We start from the raw sequence: 21,527 nt of genomic DNA, 5'->3' as shown, positions 1-21,527 counted from the left end.
AGTCAAGAGAAAAACAGCGACAGCGGTGTTACACCGTATTCTGCTATACAAGTTCAGGGGAAACTTTCAACAGTGGAAAACCAGACTTTTAAATATTACATTTTATAAATGCAATGACTGAAATTGTTCAGTTGAAGGGGGTACCAAACTGTGAATCCTGAACAAAACAGTTTGGTGAATACATGTTTGCACATTAGTTTCCACTCAGCTGACAACAATGAAAGTAGCTACGTGATTAGCTAGTTAGCTATAAGCTAGTAAATGATGGACGTTGTTTATTTACTTTCTCACCAACTAGGTAATAACATAGCGTGAAATCAACACTCAACAGGCACAATCCACCACCGCACTGTTGTCTGCTGAGCTGCAAAAAGATGCTCTGATGTTTACCTTTCAATCTGCTACATTACTGACTGCACTGACAAACTATAGCTGGCTAACATAGCAAACAATGGCAAAGATAAACATGAGTGACATGGTTGTCAGGGACAAGGTTAACGTTATATTAGTAATATTGAAAAGGAAAATTATGTGGTCATTGTTTATTAACTTTCCAGTATGTATTTCACAAACTAGTTAGCAATATATCGGTCGGGCACAAATTTATAGTACTCTCTAAATGCTTCCTCTAATGTTTCTAAAGCAAGAACAAGAAAGACAAACTTCTTAAGATTGTTTATTGCACACAAAGTAACTTAAAAAAAACACACACACATTAAATACTTGTACATACAGGTTACTTGGAAAACAACAAAAAGTCCAGTGTGCCAATAAAATATTTTAGATCTGAGAACTAGAAAAGTATTCCATATTTTATATTTCACTATAAAACATCTTTGATTTTTAAGATTTTTTTTTTTTTTTTAATAAGCAGGACTTTTCCAGGGCTTGAAATCACAATTTTAAACTGGAGAGCTGTGAGGGCGCATGCTCTGAGGTGTACTAGAGAATGACTCTGTGAATGTATCCTTTAAGTCACACATGTAACTAAGTTAATATTTATATTAGAGCTGGGTATAGATATAGATACAGCTCTTGATTCAATTCTGATTTTGATTCGATATCAATTCATATGGGTATATTTCAGTTATAATGTCCCTTCTGCTTACATTTGAAATAAATTATCTCCCTGCTAATGCTGGTAATTATACAGCGAACCTTCTTACTAGGTACGTTAAGAAAACATTAATTTTACTAATGATATTTTATTCATTTTTCATTATTGTGGTCACATTTGTGTGGATCTCGTCTTTGGACACGCATAACACAGAACAACTTTTACCCTCAACACGCAGTGAAAGGATATCTCTGCTATATACTTAACCACTAAACTACACAATCACTGGTGAATGAAATCTAAACATTTATCAGCCAGTTGTCAAATATATAAATGTGAAGTCTCATAGCGTGGATCTTGGTTGCAAGTGATTTCCTGTCAGAAAGCAAGAGATCCAAGAGCAAAGGAACAGTTCACAGGATTTACTGACAATAAATTAGAACACAGCAGGGCTGGAGAAGCATGGGAAACCCGGCACCGACTGCAGCAGGAAGGCAATGAGTGTGTGCATCGTGGTCGTTTAGAAAGCAGATCCTTGAGGAATCCTCCATGAAGAGTGTGTTTGTAGATGTGTATGCGTCGAGGCAGTGTAGAGAGCAGAACCGTGAGGAATCCTCCGTGAAGAGTGTGTTCGTAGGCATGTATGCATCATGGTAGTTGGGAGCAGATCTGTGAGGAATCCTCTGTTGAAGAATGTTTGGGCAGAAGGACAAGCGCAGCAACAAACTGGAAGTTAACTGCACTCCAGACACACAGGCAGAGACTGGAAACCAATACAGATACGTGAGACAGGACCAACTGAGGCAGAGAGAGTGAGGTGAGTTACTCGAACACACAACAACAATCTACCAAAGATTGCCACCACCCGAGTGGCAGGTAGAATGGTATCCGGTGGGATGGTAGAGGTCTCGACTTCGAAAAATCGAGTTTAACGTTCTTAAAGCCTGGAGGATATGAGAGAACAAAGTCAAACCTGGTGAAAAACAGTGCCCAGCGAGTCTGTCAAGAATTAAAGCGATTAGCGCTACGGATGTACTCTAGGTTCTTATGATCAGTTCAGACCACGAAAGGTGCCCCAGACCCTCTAACCAGTGACGCCACTTGCCCAAAGCCAGCCGGACAGCCAGCAATTCTCTGTTACTGACATCATAATTCCGTTCAGCTGGAGTTAAGCGCTGTGAGAAAAAAGCACACGGATGCACCTTTCCGTCCAAGGAAGAGCGCTGCTACAGAACCACTCTGACCCCAACCTCCAATGCATCCATCTCCACCACAAACGACATGAAGGATCGGGAGTACTAAGAATAAGAGCCGTGGTAAACCACTTCTTTAATTGAGAATCCAAGAACAGTATTGGTTGACCAGTCTGTGTGTGGGTTGTGTGTTACACACCAAGGATGCCCCAACACTACCGGCACAGATGGAAATTTGACCAGATAGAAGGATGACTGAATGATTCCCAAAGACGAAGGTAACTGGCTTGGTGGAATGGATGATGATGGTCTGGGGCGTGCTGCTGATGGTATGGGCTGTGATAGGTTTGTCCAACTGGACCACCGGAACTTGCCACTTGGAAGCCACATCGATGTCCATAAAGTTCCCTTCGGCTCCGGAATCCACCAATGCGGAAACAGCATGACTGGGAGAAGAGTATGTAGTCCAGGGGTTTTGCTCAGGGGTGTTGTGCTTGCCAGTAACCCCCTGCCTACAGACAATCAGTGGCTTTTACTGGACAGGAGGAGGTGACATGGCCAGGACGGGCACAATATATACAGAGTCCTTGGGTGAGGTGTCGCTGCTTCTCCTCCAGAGAAAGCCGAGTCCTCCCGATCTGCATGGGCTCTGCCACAGACCGTTAATCTGATGGCCTGGCCGGAACAGTGGACTGGGAATGGCAGTCAGCCGCCCGGGCAGGTGGAGAACGGCGATGGTGGCGACGCAGGATCAGGCGCTGATCCACTTGGATGGCCAGGTCCCCCAGGTTGTTGAAGTGGGGAGGCAGGTCCAAGGCGTAGATCCATCCTGGTTGTTGTGAGATAGCCCATGCAGAAACCGGTCCCACTGCATGCTATCATTCCACTCACAAGATGCGGCAAGGGTGCAGAACTCGATGACATAGTCCCTGAGATAATCCAGATAAAAACCTTGCTGCCTCACAACCTTGAGCCGAGCGATCAAACACTCGGCGGAGCTCCACGGAGAATGCTTGGAATAAAGTGCAACAGGGACGTCTGTTGTCCCACATGGCGGTTCCCCATTCACCGGCCCTTCTGGTGAGGAGCATGATGATGCATGCCAACTTCATTGTCTGTGATGGGAGAACAGAGGGCTGCAACGAGAAGTACAAGGAACATTATGAAAGGAAGGTGCCGCAAGAAACTGGCTCACCTGAGAACGGGGCTGGAGGATTGAGACAAGGCTCAGATCATCCAGAAAAGTGGGGAACTGCCGGAGCCGATGAGGGCTCAGCGAGGTGAGCTCAGCGAGCTGCGATGCCATCATCTCCAGAGCCTGGTTAGAAGCGGAGATCTGATCCTGCTGATGTCCCAGTAAAGCTCCCTGCTGAGAAAGGGCAGAGCAAAGAGTGGATTCCTCTGCTGGGTCCATACTGACTAGATTGTTCTGTCAGAAAGCAAGAGAGCCAAGAGCAGAGGAATTGTTCACAGGATTTACTGACAATAAATTAGAAGACAGAAAGGCAGGCGAAGCATGGGGAACCAACTGCAGCAGGAAGGCGTTGAGTGTGTTCGTAGATGTGTGTGCATCGTGGTCATGTAGAGAACAGATCTGTGAGGAATCCTCCATGAAGAGTGTGTTCGTAGGCGTGTATGCATCATGGCAGTGTAGAGAGCAGAACCATGAGGAATCCTCCATAAAGAGTGTGTTCATAGGCGTATATGCATCATGGTAGTAGGGAGCAGATCCGTGAGGAATCCTCCGTTGAAGAAAGGACAAGCACAGCAACAAACTGGAAGGTAACTGCACTCCAGACACATGGGCAGAGATGGGCAGCCAATACAGATACATGAGACAGGACCAACTAAGGCAGAGAGAGTGAGGTGAGATACTTGAACACACAACAACAATCTAGCAAAGATCATGACACAACGAAGGGTTTAAGTAGGCAGAGAATCAACAGAGAACAGGTGCTGTCAGCACACTAATTAGTGGCATGATCAGCATTCCCATGGAAACAGTCAGTGTTCCTAAGGAAACGCCGATCACGCCTGCCAGCAGCACCTGAGACACATGAGAGAGAGAAAAACAAGACAAACAGAACAAATCGGTGAATTCACCTGGACGGTGACAATTTCCTCTCATTGTAGAGGGCTGTGCATAGAGTAAAAGATCGATCTTGGGATTTAAGAATCAATATCTAATTTGTTCAAATAAATATTGCGATGCACGGGAAAATCTATATTTTACCCACTCCTTATTTACATTTTCACAATTCATAAAATTTTTAGCTGTTTAAATCGATTATTGACCAACACTAGCGAGCCTCGATTCAAAAATCATATTTCAAGATTGATTAATATGAATTGGCAGGATTAGTAATCGATGCATAGAGAAAATGAATGAATCATTACACCCCTACAACATACCCTTGTGCAAAGCCTAGGTTTTGTTTTGAGGCATAAGACAGATTTTTCTCTCATGCTGGGGACTGATTTATTCTCTTTGATAAGTGAGAACCCAAAACGATCTGTCTTAAAATTACTCCAAATCTAATCTAAAAATTGCCTGGTTTCAGTCAGAAAAGGAGCTGCAACCCTCTGTTCCTGAGATGAGGTTATGATCGTGTGAAATGAGCTGCAGAATGAAGGTGTGGTCCGTGAAGCAGAGTGACTGATGGTCTGGTAGTGGGCTGCAGGGATGTGATTTCTTCTCATCAAAGCAACCTGTCTTCCATGCTATCTTGATGCTGTGGGACCCACATGATTGTCCATTGTCATGCCACATCTACACATGCTAACTGTGCCGTATTCCATCAGCTCTGAGCTACAATCACACTGTGGTTCACTTGCTCTCTCTGGCCTTCTCAGCTCAGCTGCTAATTCATGTGAACTCCTCACGTGTAAAGATTATTACTGCTCTGTTGGAGCTGTAGCTTTGTGGGCAGTGCGCTGACATGTGGTGCAGTAGTGTCAAAGGCAACCCAAGTTCAAGTCCTGGCCTGAGGTCCTTTCCTGATGCCCAAATTTCCTATCTAATGAAGGTGAATAATGCAAAAGCATTTATCCAACAAACAGAACTATCCTTTGAAAGCACCACAGAATTTACACTTTTTTGAGAGAGCTATCCTACGAATGACTTGTCTCCAAGGGTTAAATTGGGATTTTTCTGGAGGGGGGACCCTAACACCCCCTACTTAATCTACGTATAGTTGTCTCTGCATGTAAAGCTAGGACTGAGAAAGTAGTTTAACAGTAAAAATTACACACATTTGGTTTATGGAGTGAAAACGTAAATTCCAAGTACATTGAGTGTGTGCATTAATATATGTGCATGTATTTGTCAATATGTATGATCATGTAAACAACACATTTCAAGAAGGTTAATGTTTATGTACTGTAGGTGAGAGAACAACCTTTTCACTCCACCTACAGCAAAGTGCAGAGCTTCAAGGATCAAGTATACAGGAATGTCTCATCCCTGCTATGAATGCTTGGAAAAACCTTTGTTGCATGTGCATGTGTGGGTGAGTGGTGCAGACTGCTGGTTCACGGGTGATTCTGACACTCACTGTCTCCTTGATTATGCTAAATAAAGGAGAGGAGAGAAAGAAGCCAGAGGACAATCTGCAACACACATGTGTGATAAACACAAAGGCTTGACAGAGCCACAGTCCCACGTGGCTGATATCAGTCACTGCTTCTCGTATTCTTGGGACCAAGATCTTAAAGGAAAGTCGTGAAAACTGATATTGGTAAATGAGGAACAGAAACAACATTTGTACTAAACTCTACTGACTCGGTGGGAATCAGAGACATGGTGACTTGGAATGATTTTTGGAGCGGCTCTGATCTGTCTGTTTTGAAAGCACCAAAACACTGCTCTTCTCAGCTGCTGCAACCCACCAGGGAATACTAAATGAAAGAGAGAGAGAGGGAGAGGAGAGAGAGAGAGAGAGAGAGAGAGAGAGAGAGAGAGAGAGAGAGAGAGAGAGAGAGAGAGAGAGACTTTGGCAGCTCTCACAAACACACATATACAAATGCAAATACAGATGGCGACATTGAGTTCTACAGCCTAAGAAGCCATTTCCTATTAGACCTAACTAAGCTGTTTTCAGCCTTTCTGGACTAGTCTACCTAGATGCAGCCTACAGAAAACACCCTTGACAGAGAATGTTTTTATGATGTTTATTATTTCACCCCTTACTTTGTGGTAATGTCAAGGTAAATTTTTCCTCAAATTTTTTCAGCATTGAGCAAAATGAGTGCAAACTACAGGACTATGAGAAACAAACATAATGCCATATTTTCAGGACTGGGAACCGAGAACCGGTTCATATTCAGAACTGGACGAAAAATACGCATCATGATGATAATAAACAATCTTAATTAAAGCATACTGTTGACAAAAATATGATGAGGAAAAAAAATTATACTGCAAGATATTAACAGTGCACAAACTGAAGAATAAGCATCTAGAGGAACATCTGTTTTTAGAAGAGGAAAAACTGGGAAACTATAGAACGAAAGGATTCATATAATCCAATAATACAGTATTTTGGATATTTCACCTAAGCGGCATGAACAGAAAGAGCTGAACACCGGCAAAATGAACTGCTTTATAAACGGGATAATTACCTCACTCAAAAGTATCCTATATATACATGAGATTCATCACTATATCCACAACACTATATCCATACAACTTACATCTGCACATACAATGAAGTGAATGAAAAAGTGAACTAGTCAGAATGAATAACTTGCATTGTAAACATGCTATTTACATAAAAACTCGCTTTACCCAATGCAATATCATAAACTGGCTAAAACACGGAAAATTAATAAAAGGCTCTAAAGCATGAAAAATTTTGAACTTAGAAAGTAGCTAATACTTCAGTTCATTTTATGACATTATCTCAGGAGCTAAGGTTTTCACAATAAGGACAGTTGTATTTTGTTTTATCTTTTATTGATACATATTTAAATAAATAAATGTTTATACATTTTCTGAATGTTTAAATATTTTATTAAAGTTTCATCTTTTACAGTTTGACACATGTTTTTGTCATTTTATACATTATAATCAACTAAAATATGTTAAAATGCCATTTGAGTAAAACTTTCTAAAATTAATGAATATGACATGCAGAAATTTTGATTTAATTTAAAGGACATTTTTGTAAAAAAAAAAACAAAACAAAACAAACAAACTGAAAACTATGACTAAAACAAAAAACTTGCCGATGTGGGCGTAAAACACCCAACTGAAATAGCCTTACAATTTTTTCCTAAGCTGACAATAGTTTCAAGTCGGTTCTTTTGAATCTACACCACATACAACGCCTACAGTACCTTCTGAACAATAACTCTTATTAGCCGCAAGTCATTTATTTACGAGACATACTGCATCGAGGATGTGAGACACAGCTGCTGCTCAAATAACCATTACAAAGGATCCCCCTACCAAAACAGGGAAGATGCACAAAGCATAGCACATGAACACGAAATGTTGCAAACAGTCCCCCCAATGAGCAGGGAAGCTGCATGGAATTAAAGCACGTAAACACGAAGCATAACAAACAATCCCTCATGAGAAGGGAAGCTGCACGGAAGCATAGCATGTAAACATGAAACACAACCCCAGATCAAGCAGATCTAATTGCCAAGACTTATGTACTTCTGCGCTCCGAAGAGCCATGTGCACCAAATGAATGCTAGCTAGGTGTGCATTGGCCTCTGGCCATTGGCGTAACACTAATGAACTACATTTATATGTGTGACTAGTGACCAAACTCATAAGTGTGCCTGAACTGGGAAGGCAAGAGCTTATTTAACTAGTGGCTTAGACTATCTATGTGTAAATTAATTTAGTCTACTGACCTATGATAGCGATGTGTGCCAGCCATATTTGGCTAGGCTTACCTTGTTAAAGACACGCTTTTATGTGAAGTGGCCAAAGCTGGCCTTACCGTACAAGCTGATGGAGGAAAGATCCACAGCTCCACCTGAGCAAATAGCATTTTTCAGAGAAAAACTCTTGCAGCGCAAAGCAGTGAACTGCTATCGCAAAACTTATCAATTTAAATGTTACACGAGAGAGATACGTGAGCTGATTGGCTACCCGAATATGCTTTAAAGGACCAATCAGTTCACGCCATGCAAACTGATTGGCTTAACATGTCACATGTGAGCGAGCCATTTGGCTAAAGAGAATACCAGTCGGAGAATCTATCAGCCTGTGCCCAATAGAGTTTCATGGCTGAATTTAGATTTAATTTTTTTTTTTTTTTTTATATATATATATATATATATATATATATATATATATATATATATAAAAAGGAATAAAATATATTTATTAAAATGTCTTTGTCAACACCTTTTGAAAGAATCTCTTGTGTCTGAAATTATCTCATAACTTGGTAACAGACTACTGAGGGCAGTTAATCCAAAAAAATTGCATTTCTTATTTCCAAATATATTTTCCTCAAAAGTACTAAAGAGTCAATTAAACCGTTTCGGAACCAGAATCATTAAATTCCTTGCGATTCCCATCCCTATATCGATTTCAATATTCCTGTAGATTACCAGATCAAGATACATTATGACACAAGACCCTCATCAGTCCCTTGACTGGCCATTTGTAGATCTCAGTAGAGTAGAAGGGCTTCAAAATTCTCTGTCAGACTGGTTACATTACCAGTACCATGCTCAAAATTGAGAACTGAATCCTTCGTTTTGAGTCAAAAGCAGGCCACTCTTTAAACTCGCCCTGAGGAAATCAAGCATCTAGATGCTTACAAAGGTCAAACAGAATAATATCTCCCCTTTTGGTCGATCGCCTCTGTCTTTTGCTGCTCTATTTTTTTGTGCATGGCCTATAATTGTGGTGCACACAACCATTTACCAGCATACAGCTTAGAGGCAACATTGGCAACACTGTGCATGCAGGACAGGACATTCATGTTAATCTGCTTCTGTGTTTTATAAGGATGCTGGAACATTAAAGTTGTTCATGAGTGGAAGCATGTTATGGTGACAGCAGCACTTGGGGCCATGTCAGAAGCTCAAATTCATGTTTAGAGCAGAGACAGATGCCAATGCCTAGCTTCAGGGCGATATCATGTAATCTGACAGAAAGCCTTCTGTATATAAAAACGAAAGGGAGAGCGAGAGAACAAAAATAAGAGTGAGAGCTTAGGGTCATGATAATGAAAACACGTGTAAGGACATCTAAGGAGGAAAAACAAGGCAATTTTCTCCCTTCTTGTTACTGTGGAAACTTGGGTTCACAGAACGCTGATAAAGGCCTTCCTGTCGAAAACAACGTATGCCATTTCCCACACGCTTCTTATGAAAGTTCTAATAGACTTTTTGTCACTTTCATGAAATGGAGCCCACAGATTTACGATCTCATTTATGCCCAGACTTTACAGTGCTGGGCTCTAATGAAAACCGCCCTAGGTTCATTCCCGCCTACACCTCGGGGACCATGCGTGCCACTGTAATTGGTTAATCCTTTCCGTAGCGTGTTAATAGTGGCCTTAAAGTAAAGGCCAGTTGGAGAGCATGAGTCACAGCGGTGACAGTGAGTGAGGGGAAACCCATAGAGGGGAGGTGACCCTGACTTTCTGGTCTTAGTAGTGTTGAGCTTCCTATTGATCAGCTTCCGTTTTCGCAACTGGACGTCAATACCTGGGTCGCTTCTCCTCAGTAGGGAGTGTGTGGGATGATCTCCAGCCGAGCTGAGGCTGAAGATCAGACTGCAGGATTAAGGCTATTAAAGGTTGAGCGATGCGTGAGCCTGTGTGGGGTTTACGGTGGGGGTGGGGATGTAATAGAGCTGGTGTCAGGCTTTGGCAGTGATTCGGCTGAGTAAGAAACTGCCTCTCCATGTCTGAAATTAGACCTCGGTATCTTCCCCTTTAGCAGCTTTCTGCTTTCATTCACTGCTGTCGCTCTCTCCCTTTCTTCCTCTGTTTTTTCTTTCCCTCTCCCACAAACTCGCAATCTGCAGCATGTCGTTATCTATTGCCTCACACCAGGTTCTGTCCTCTTTTGGTCTTCTGTTCTGGATCTCTTGCTGTAGCTTTCAGTGTGTTCTCATTCATGCCTCTAATTTGACATTTTTGTGTGTTGGAGGAAAAAGGAGGTGTTAAGGTGTTAAGTTAGACTGGACATGTGGGGTGTCCTTTTAAGGTCTCAACTTGCAGAGTATTCTTCTATGGTGTCTACACAAACCATTCAACCATGATGTCATTCCTTTTCAGTGAACTGTGTTAGATTGATTTCTGATCTCCCTTCAGTCCCTGCTTAAAGATGCTGCTGTTTTACTTGTAATGGCTCTGAGTTTAATACAAATGTTTTAACCAGGCATGATGCATCCAATGGCGAACTGCGAATCTTGGGGCCCCTGTCCACAAGTGGTCACATTATGCATGAGCATTTTATTGGGGTATCGCTGTTGGCAGTGTTGTTATTTGAACAGTTTAGCCTGCACTTCTACACTTTTCTCTGGGTTTTGCCTTTTCTGTGCTCTACTGAAATATTTTCTGTTCATCTTTCTAGATTTTATGTCCTGGAGAAATTTAGAGATTTACATTTCAAACTAGTGAACACAGGGTTCCCACCCTTTTTGATCAATGAAATTCCATGACTTTTCCATGACCTTTCCAGGTGTATGTGATTACTGGATACAGATTTATAAAAATTATTTTGATTCAGAGCGATCTGCAAAACAAATAATTTTGAACCATTTTGACTTGTTTCTTTAAAAGAACTCACACAAAAGAATGGTTCACTGACAAATCGGACATTGTTTTTACAAAAGACCAATAGCTATCTTGTAAAATATTACTTTTCTAGGCCTGGAAAACACAATTGTAAAATTCCCTGATATTTTCAAATTTTCCTTGACCATGGGAACATTCCGTTCTATAATCTTTAAAGGTGCTGTTAGTGATTTTTTTTAAATAAATGGCGTGCAGAAAAACATTTTAATAGGTGCCATGAAATATCACACCCATCTCTGTAACAGCCTTAGGCTTGGTAAACAGCAGTAAAAAAGATCCTATGTTCAGAATACTTCCTGCCTGTCAATCATTGTGTAAGTGCCGGTACGGGATCCTTCTCCCACGAAATGCTCATGATCAGACGAGGGGGACTCCCGCCCTCCATTTTCTCCAATACAGTGGTCTCCAAGTGTGTCTGTGTGTGTGTGCATGTCTTTGGAGTGCAAAGTTTTGGAAAAGGCGGGTATGGCTAATTCAACGGCTAATTCTGGTGAAAATTCCAGTATGGATAAAATCACTCACATCACCTTTAACTGGCATTTTACACTGTCACTCCATCATGACAATAAGTGTGTGTCTTATCAGATACTGTGATACCCAAAACTTATTATTGTGATTCCTGTATGATTAATGCTGCCACTGAATAAGCAGATAGATACGGCTTCTGTGCTGCTTTTGCAGTGTGCAGTGGCTCTAGATAGTGAACGGCTCTAGATAGTGAACACTTTTCCATCGACAAGAAATCTTACTTTTCACACTAAATGTGAAAGTGCTGGACAAGACATTGTCCTGTGACCCCAATATATAACATAGTAATACCACAAAAATAATTTACTCTGGTATTGTTAAACAAGTGCAGTTTAACCACTAGGAACAAATTTCTTGGTACCTGTAGCACTTAAAGTTGAAAATAATCATCTGACTCACAGTTTTCCAGCATTGTTTATAATTCAGTGTTTTGAATATGATGTTTTCTCAACTCCTTATGGGATACTTAAGTGTCCAGTGGATGCTTATTCAGACTCTCAGTGGATGTTGTTGGTCATCCAGGTATTTCTCGACCACTGTTTTATAAATACTGAGGATTCAGACATACTACTCAGGTGACATACTGCTTTTGGCATACTATCTATTAGAGAAGTATGTTTATTCAGATGCAGGGATAGAAACCAAGCAACCGAAAACATTTTGTCACTTGTCGCAGGTGGACAGATTAAAACTAAAAGTAACATGGAAGAGAATAGGTTTAATGCTTGTTGCTGTGTCATGTTGTGCCTATTTGTGGTGTAATCAATTTGATCATCTGTCAATTAAACAACCTGTGATCAAGAACTTCTGTTCATTGATACTTCATTGACTTGTTCTCTAAGATCCATACTATGTTCCTGGAATAATCCCCTGCTTGACCAATCAATCTTAAATGCAAACAAAAAGGCTGTGCACTTACTATAGCGAGTTATGCATTTTGGACCATTGAGATTTCACTGTGGGTGGGGCTACCCAGAACAATTCAGAAATAAAATGTCTTGTCACTTGTAAGATATAGAAGAGATACGATTTATCGTTTGTCACTGTATTGTGATGCACCTTGTCAGTGTAAGCTTTTTTATAATCTGCCAATTGCAGCAGGCTGTGATCAGCAACTCATTGACACTTCAACGCTGGGTTGCTTACTAAGATCCATACTATGTTCACCTGCTGGCTCCACCAATCTTAAATGGCAATAAATAGGCTTTGCGTTTACAATTGGCTTACTATTGCAGGTTACTCAGATATATTTGATCCTTTGCTGGGTGTTAAATGCAAGTGAGAGGTAAAACACAGACATATGCTGATCAACAGCCTGGCTAGTATGGATGAGACCTCAAGCATTACTAACTAAAGAGTAGCTAATTTCATCTGGCCAGTATGTTCATAAATAACAGGGCTGTTCTGTAACATACCCCCACATACTGAGACTGGATTGGATGGGCATATCAGGAAAAGGGAAGATACTACACACATCTGAGTAATGCAGTGTGTATTTGTGTGTGCCCCTGTTCTCTACTCTGCCATTAGCGGTAGATGAGAGGAAATTACAGCAGAATGAATTGGTGAGTGGTAATGGGTCCAGGGGTGATTTTGATCAATTCTTAAATTAAAACTCAACATTTATGCAACATTAATGAACATAAAGCGTATTTGTGTGGAAGCGCAGCTCTCCACTGGTCCCCTGGCTCATATTTCCAGCCCATCACACTGGCACACTTGCCACACCAATGTTTTACATGACTTGTGATGTTCCTGTACTGCACAGATGATTGATGCAACAGTTTTATCAGCTTGAGGGGCGTAAAGATTGAGCCAGAGTTCAATGTTAACTGTATCTGACATTCGCAGACACTAAGCCACAGGTTCGTTGAGAGTCAGGACAGGAATGAGACTGATGATGAAGGTTAAGGAGATAATGCACTCAGCCAGAATGGGAGACTCAAGTCAGTACAGGGTGGAGAGTGCAAGCCAATGCAAAATACAATTGGGTTGGTCTCATTTTGTTGTAAGCGAAGCAGACCTCCCTTAGTGATGTGCATGTATAATTATACAGATGTATAATTTGTCAACATTATGAACAATATTGAACTGCACACTATATAGTAAATTTGAACTAATTTAAGCAAAGTAAAGTCAGGCCCATGGGTGGGGTCAGTGAGCATCAACAGGTTTTAACACACTTGACCTGATCAGTTCATTAGTAGAGGCTGCAAAATCTGAACTGGGTGTGTCAGATAAGGGAGATATCCAAAATGTGCAGTGCTGGGGTACTCCGGAACCAGGGAGAACCACTGCTGTAATGCCTCAGAGCTCAACACAAATCAACATGATCACACAGGAAATTAACATGTTGTTCTGAAGTTCTTGTCTGCCAGATTACTGACAAGGACCGTCCCCCATCAGACATTTTTGCATCAATTCAAAATAAAATAAAAAAACATTTCCCTCTAGCGCTACTGAGCGCAACCTTCGAGACACAAGTTTTGGTGTTGTGGGAACTAGGCAGGGGCACCGTAACAGAGGGGGGAAGTTTGGAGCGATTCTAAGGGCTTTGGACAGACAGGGGGCCCAGAAAAACCCCAGCAGCATGATTTTGTGATAAATGGCCACTTTGCACAGATAATCTAAAATCAAGACTGCTCTTACTTGATAAAAGTTGATAAAAGATGACCAAGTTCAGTGGTTCATCCCAAAAGCGCTTTTTTTATTTTAAGCGTTAAATGCATCCAAGCACTTGACTAGAACCGGGCTTGGCTAGATCGTGCTGAGCGGCTAATTAGCGCGGCGCAGCCACAAAACCTGTGAATTAAACAGAGAATTTTCTACTTTTAAGCGCTATGGAAAATGTCAAACATCTCATTAGATCAAACAGCCATAATATTCTAAACAGCACTGATGAGGAAAAGATTAGAAAACACATGTGTGCCCTTACTGTAGCATCATGAACTCTGTAGAAACTGGTATTTTGACAGAAATGTTTCAGATGAATACGTTAGGCTATAAGGGAAAGGAGAAATGGCAGTTTTAGTTATATGCAAGATTCTAAATTTTCCCTTTTCCATGGTCTAACCTAAGGTAATTTTTTTTTCCTGTGTAAAATCTGTTCTGTTCTAATGCTATCTGATTGGTTGAAGTTTACCACTGTATACCGTGTAAGACAAAAATCCAACATAAAATTTACATGGAAGAGTTACAATTTCTCGCTCATCACTTTTTCTGTATTGGCTGGTTAGGAAACAGTGTAAGTTATTTGATCATCTGCCAATTAAAACATCCTGGGAGATTCAAGCAAGTGTAGGCCAGACAGCTCATACCTTCAGGCCAGTGCTTCGGCTGATACACTTGGGCTGGTCTCATATCAGAGCAGACCAGACAAAGCTGAAATGACAGAACTGTCCAAACTGAGAACGCGGGGGAGGCGGCATTTCTGTATCTGCTCACCTGGAACCTCTCTGAGAGAATTTCATCCAGAATTGCCAGACTGATCTCCAATGAAATTGGAAACAGTAGGTTGACCATTCTGTAGCCAAAATTGGTCTGTGCTTACCGAAATGCGAAACACTGCCCTCAGTGGCCAAAGTGGTAAGTGTTATTGTAAGTATGGGCACGTGTGAGCTCCATTTTCCGGGTGTAATGTCCACTGAGGGGTGCAAAAAGCGAGTTATTTTCAGCTGTACAGGCTGTAATACAGTGAAGAGTAATCCATATTTTATAAACTGTACCCCCCAACCTAATCCCAAAATGTAAACATAACAATCAGTGGAGTAAAAATTAAATGTTAGAGGGAAAAATGAAACTTCCGAATCACGCTCGTCACTGATTATGTGAATGTGATTACTTTCTGGTTTCAACACAGGATCCGAACCTGGGTCTTCCACGCAGGTAACACAACGCACGTCCGGTCGCGCCACAAGGGAAGGTAAACACATTGAAGCCGATGCAAACATTTTGCTCTGCCATGGCAGAGCAGTTAGTGTGCTCTTGATGATAGTGACATTAAGGCCAGAAAATCACCTCTAATGGAAAGAGGACCCTTATAGTCTTGACAGACGCTGAATGCCCGGGGGTTAGCATTTACATGTTTCCATTGATCATGGTATAAATATTGGGGGGGTTATACTTGCTTGTTTTGTAAATGAATATTTACTGAACGGACGAGAGTTCAGATAAACAGAAGGAATGGGACTAATTAATCTGAGCTAAGATCAACTTTAGCAAATTTGAGTATGATTAAAAACCACTGGGGATGTAGTGTGTGTGTGTGTGGGTGGGTCAGGTTTTGTCAACATTGTGGGGACCAAATGAGGATAGTAATACCTGAAATCATTTTAATTAAAATATGAAAATGCAGAATGGTTTGTGTTAGGGTTAGGTTTAGGAGATATAAAATACCATTAGCTCAGTATAAAAAAAGTAAATGGAATGTCTCTACCAGGATAGAAAACCGTGTGTGTGGAGTGCTTGTACAGTATGTGTGTCTGTCTCTCATACCTTCAGGCTCTGCAAGCACCTTCACCAGAATGAGATGGAAGAAACTGTGTCCTAATCTACTGGGTCACAGAAAGCAGTGCTGTGTATTTTTAGTCCTTTAATCTTTAATGTCTTTTCATTGTTTTTTTTTTTTTTTTTAAGAGAGGTTGGGACTGAAAATAGTTAGCTTGTGCAACCTAAATAAAAATGTGCTTGAATGCAAAGAAAGGACCAGGAGGAGAGAAAAGGAAGGATAAAGTAAATCAAGGATAGATAGAGAGATAGAGAGAATAAACTGGGGAAAGAGAAATGTTCTCAAGCCAAAATTAACGAAAACAAAAATAAATGTTCGCTTGCGACTCCACACTCAACAAACTGATCAAATTCAATATGCAGTTGAAATTAGCTGCATCTCCAAAACGAATGTAGATGTTATCAGACCTTAAAAGGCATTGAAGATTTTCACATTTTCTAACTAGTAAACAATTCAGAGAAAGATTCTAAAAAAAAACAGAACCAACTATCAAAACACAGAAACTGAGAGGCCTTAATATAATCAGAATTGGTTGCGAAGGGTGCAGGAAATGGAAACGCTGCCATTAGAAACAGAGGATGAAATGCGGCTTTCCTTTTCCCCAAAATAAAAATCACACACACAAGAATGTTTTTTCCTTCAAAACATCAAATATATACACTTTCATGTATTAAATAGAGAAAATGATCAATTATAGAATTGTTATAAAGCATAAATGGCAGGAAAATTTGGTTCCAAATGGCTGAGACTACTTTGAAAATCTGGGATTTTTTTATTTTTTATTAGGAAATGTAGGATTTTGAAAAAATGTCTAAGTAAGTCACTAACCATATGTAAGCAAATTAGTGACATTGACCATGCTAACTCACTCAAAATGTTAAAATCATACTGGTTTAACATGGATCATTAGGTTTTGCATAACTTTATGGAGTCCATGCCAGCTCAAGTGCATGCTGTCATTTAAGCAAAAGGGGGACATGGCAAATACTAAGAAATTCTGGAATTAATTTTTCAAATAAACTTATCACTAAAAGTGAAAATTGGCACACTCTTACACATTCGGGTCTTTAGAGACCCAGCACTTAAGTCTATCAAAAATGGATCTACAAAATGCCCAGATAGTGTCAAATTTTCAAATTATTTTCAAGACAATTAGAAAATAAAAGAATAAAAATATATTTTGATGTTTTATTTTTCATAAATCAAAAGAGAAAATACAACAAATCAGGACAAATCTAGAACAGGATTAATTACTTTTACACTGAAATTTCCTGAAACGCAACTGGCTGTCTAAAAAATAATGAGCTACACATAACACATAAGCTACACATAAATTACACATAAGTATTTTCTCAGGAACTTAGACTACATCCACATCCAGATACATTTGAAAACGGCGTTTTCGAAACGCTCTCCATCCACGCTGCCGTTTTCAATTCTGAGTGAGCTTTGCATCGCATATGAAGGAATGCATTGTGAGAGTTGTACAAAGTAACATTTATCTTTAATAATGCTTTCCAAGTTAATAACAGGCACAATAACACCACTACAATGTGGTCCGCCATCTTGATTGTTTTGGGTTGAATGGATAACATGACTGCGTCACACGACAACAAATACGTCATCGTTTTCAGAAATAGTACCTCCGTCTTCCCTGTCCACACTACAACGCGAAAACGCCGTATACAAATTTATCCACTTGGGAAAGCGTTTTTGAAAAGCTCAGTTTTTGCTGTCAAAAAAATGGCGTTCTCAGTGTGGACGAAGGGCCAAAACGTAGAGAAAAAGATGTGTTTTCAAATGAAAATGTAGTAGTGTGGACATGGCCTTATTGAGTCTAAACAGATGCACAACTTACATAATTTCAGTAGTACACCCAAATGACAGTAGTCATATAGACAATAGTTTACTTCCACATTGTTTCTTTATCAAATAGCAATGTCAAATGTAAATCATGTCAATCACTTTAACTACAGCACCAATCTGAGTAAGAAATTAAATGTTTAAAATGTATGTGTACCAGCACATTGAATCTCTAATGACCCTATATACTTATAATATTATTATTTTTATTTTTTTTATTTATTAGCAATTTTTGCATTTTTTAAAAACTATTTATAAGAGAGAGATTGAGGTACTCCAAAAACCTGATGAGGTACAGGGGGCTGAATGAGGTCCTGGGTCACTAAAGACCCAAGGTATGCGTTTAAGGGTTAAATAATAAAAATCTAAAATAAAAGCTTTTTAAATAATGGCCTCAGACTGCATATGAATTATATAGAAGAAAATGTTTTCAGCTCTATAATCATCTCCATTTTCACATTTTATTGCAACATTGTGTTTAGTTGTATTTTGGAACATGTAAATGGTATTTGTCTCTGCATCTAGATTTACCCATCATTTCCTGTTGATTTTGTAAAATAAATTTTTTACAGTCAAGCTAATAAAGCATTATTGAGTTGAATCACAGTAATTTGATCTAAATCGAGTAGAAGGGACAGAGCCGAAGACACAAAGAAAGGAACAGTTAATGAGAGCGATAGGGAGGGAGGAAAGAAGGGAAAGAGGAGACAGAAAGAGAGCAGAGAGTGGCGGATGTGACAGTAAGCTCATGGGGTAGCGGCTGTTTAACTCTCCAATCACAATGCCTCTCTGCTCACTCACTCATTTAATCTGATCAGGGAAGTGTGGGAGCGAGAGAAAGAAAGAAACGGAAGACGGAAGGTTAGAGCAGAAGGAGAATTTATATTGCCACTCCTCTTTCTTGTAAATGCAGTATTTTATGTCATTGTCAATGTTCCTTTCCATTCCAGCTTTATTATTTTCTTAGTCATTAGTCTTCTGTTGGCCTATTTAGATCTGTAGCATTACAGATGTTACATCTGTAACATTCATTGTGGCAGCAGTGGAGTTATTCAGGTTCCTGGGCACTACCATCTCACAGGACCTGAAGTGGGAGACCCACATTGACTCCATTGTGAAAAAAGTCCAGAAGAGGTTGTACTTCCTTCACCAGCTGAGGAAGTTCAACCTGCCACAAGCGCTGCTGATACAGTTCTGCTCAGCAGTCATTGAGTCTGTCCTCTGCACTTCAATAACTGTCTGGTTTGGTTCAGCTATGAAATCAGACATCAGAAGACTACAAAGGACAGTTCGGACTGCTGAGAGGATTATTGGTTGCCCCCTGTCCCCCCTTCAAGAACTATACACTTCCAGAGTGAGGAAAAAGGCTGGAAAAATCACTCTGGACCCCACTCACCCTGCCCACTACCTTTTTGAACTGTTGCCTTGTGGTCGACGCTTCAGAGCACTGAGCATCAGAGCCGTCAGGCACAGGAACAGTTTTTTCCCTCAGGCTATCCATCTCATGAACAGTTAAATTGCCCCATTGAGCAATAACTATGTGCAATACACAGTTTAGTCTTTCTTATATTTATCCAACACATCCAGCCTCTTCTGCCATTTCATTCCTCTGAAAAAAATAAAAAATAAATAAATAAAAACATTTGCACTGTACATAACAGATTTGTATTTGCACTGTACATAAGAGATTGTATTAGATTTGCACTACCCATGTGTATGTGTGTATGTATGTATGTGTGTGTCTGTACACGTGTATAATTTGTTTTATTTTTTATTATTATCTATGTCTTGCTGCTGTTTTTGTATTGTTTTTGTATTGTTGTACACTGGAAGCTCCTGTCACCAAGACAAATTCCTTGTATGTGTAAGAATACTTGGCAATAAAGCTGATTCTGATTCTGATTCTGATCTGTAAGTGTTTTTGGATCAGGTTTTGCCTACATTGTGGGGACCAAATGTCCCCCACAAGGGTAGTAAAACCTGAAATAAATTACAGTTCATTGAGGGGAAAAGCCAATGGTCCCCATGAGAAAAACAGCTGAATAAACATACTTAATATGGCCTAACCCTCTGAGAGACCCCAAGGCCATTTTAATAGTTGGAAAAAAATGCATATCATTGAAGTATCAGGTTGATTCTTCATGACTTTCCCCCAAATTGACCCCAAATAGAAACAAAATTACTAGAATGGATAGCAGTCACAGTTCTGAAACGTGGTTGTCTGCTTTATGGTAAAAAAGTTGAATAAAACTTCAGTAATATCTGCTTACTGGGTGTTGATTAGATCAGAGAAACATATTGTAAGGGGGTTCAGTGGAAAGGAGGAGGCGAGAACCGGCTTAATAATATAAATAATAATTTAATAAACAATTTAAACAAAACACACAACCAAAAACACACAGTACAGCTGCCTGCAATTCTCTCTCTCTCGAACTGTCATCCCCAGCCGCCTTTAACCCTCGCGTGCCCCATCAGGCTGATTGGGGACCGGGTGTGTCTCATTCCAGCCCGGCCCCGCCCTCCTCGGCCCTACACATATTAAAAACATTTGTTGGGAAAACAAATTTAATTTCAAAATTACTAATATTATTCTTACATGTGTCATTGGGGACTCTGGTATTCCAAATGTAAAAACAGTAAAGTCAATCTCAACATTTTATGAGGGTTAATGAAAATTTCAAATGAAGAAAGGTTTCTGTGAGAGTTATGTTTAGGGGTCAGGGTAGGGAATAGAAAATATCATTAGCTCAGTATAAACAAGTCAATGAAAATTCCTCCCTTAATAGTAAACCAAATGTTTGTGTGTGTGTGTTTGAGCCTGTACAGTGTCTCTGATTAATACACAAGACATCCATCCCCTGAACTCCACCCCACATGAAAAAGCATCTTTATCGATCCAAAGTGGCTTTACTTCCTCCATGTGTCTAAGCTGATCAAAACAACCTCCCCTCACAGATGCCACAATCTATTTTGCTCATGCATTTTGCTCTGTCTCTCCATGCATCTCTTTATCTGCCTCTTTTTTAACTTCTCTTTCTCTTCGTCTATGCAGGCCCTGTACCCGAGCCCAGAGGAGGGCTGGCAGATCTACAGCTCGGCACAGGACGCAGATGGAAAGTGTATCTGCACCGTTGTGGCTCCAGCACAGAACATGTGTAATCGAGACCCACGCAGTAGACAGCTTCGCCAACTTATGGAGAAGGTGACAGCCCTAAATTGCATACAATGGGTATCATTCACAAATAATTATATAATTGCATGTTCTTACTTAAGTGGACAGAAAAGGTTAGAGTATCACAAATTTCCGCAGTTAGTAATTAAGTCGAGTCAGTTTTATCTTTATAGTGCTTTTCACAATAGACATTGTTTCAAAGCAGCTCTACAGATAAAGAAAGCACAGCTTTATAGCAAGCATAGTACACACCCAAACCATCTCCATATAAGGGCTTTCTGCACAACATCTTGTTTACAGCCATTTGTCACTTTCTGCAAACATATCCATATGCACTCCAAAGATGAGCTCTCACCTGAAAGCATGTGCAGCAAGATTCTCAAGTAAAGCGAAGTGTGCCATTCACAAAACTAGTTGAATAAATAAACAC

General features: G+C 40.2%; 1 protein-coding gene across 2 annotated transcripts in view; it reads left to right on the top strand.

Moving 5' to 3' along the window:
- The window catches only part of LOC127452105 (noelin-2-like), a 107,156-nt gene that overhangs the window by 64,805 nt on the left and 20,824 nt on the right, over positions 1–21,527 (top strand). For both annotated transcript variants that reach the window (XM_051717310.1, XM_051717309.1), the window contains exon 2: positions 20,978–21,127. In XM_051717310.1, the coding sequence (XP_051573270.1) occupies positions 20,978–21,127 (150 nt within the window). The remainder of the gene's footprint in view (positions 1–20,977; positions 21,128–21,527) is intronic.

This window comes from Myxocyprinus asiaticus, chromosome 14 (genome assembly GCF_019703515.2).
Source record: "Myxocyprinus asiaticus isolate MX2 ecotype Aquarium Trade chromosome 14, UBuf_Myxa_2, whole genome shotgun sequence".
NCBI lineage: Eukaryota > Metazoa > Chordata > Actinopteri > Cypriniformes > Catostomidae > Myxocyprinus > Myxocyprinus asiaticus.
Note: the sequence above shows the minus strand (reverse complement) of the source record. Positions and strands in the feature narration are given on the sequence as shown.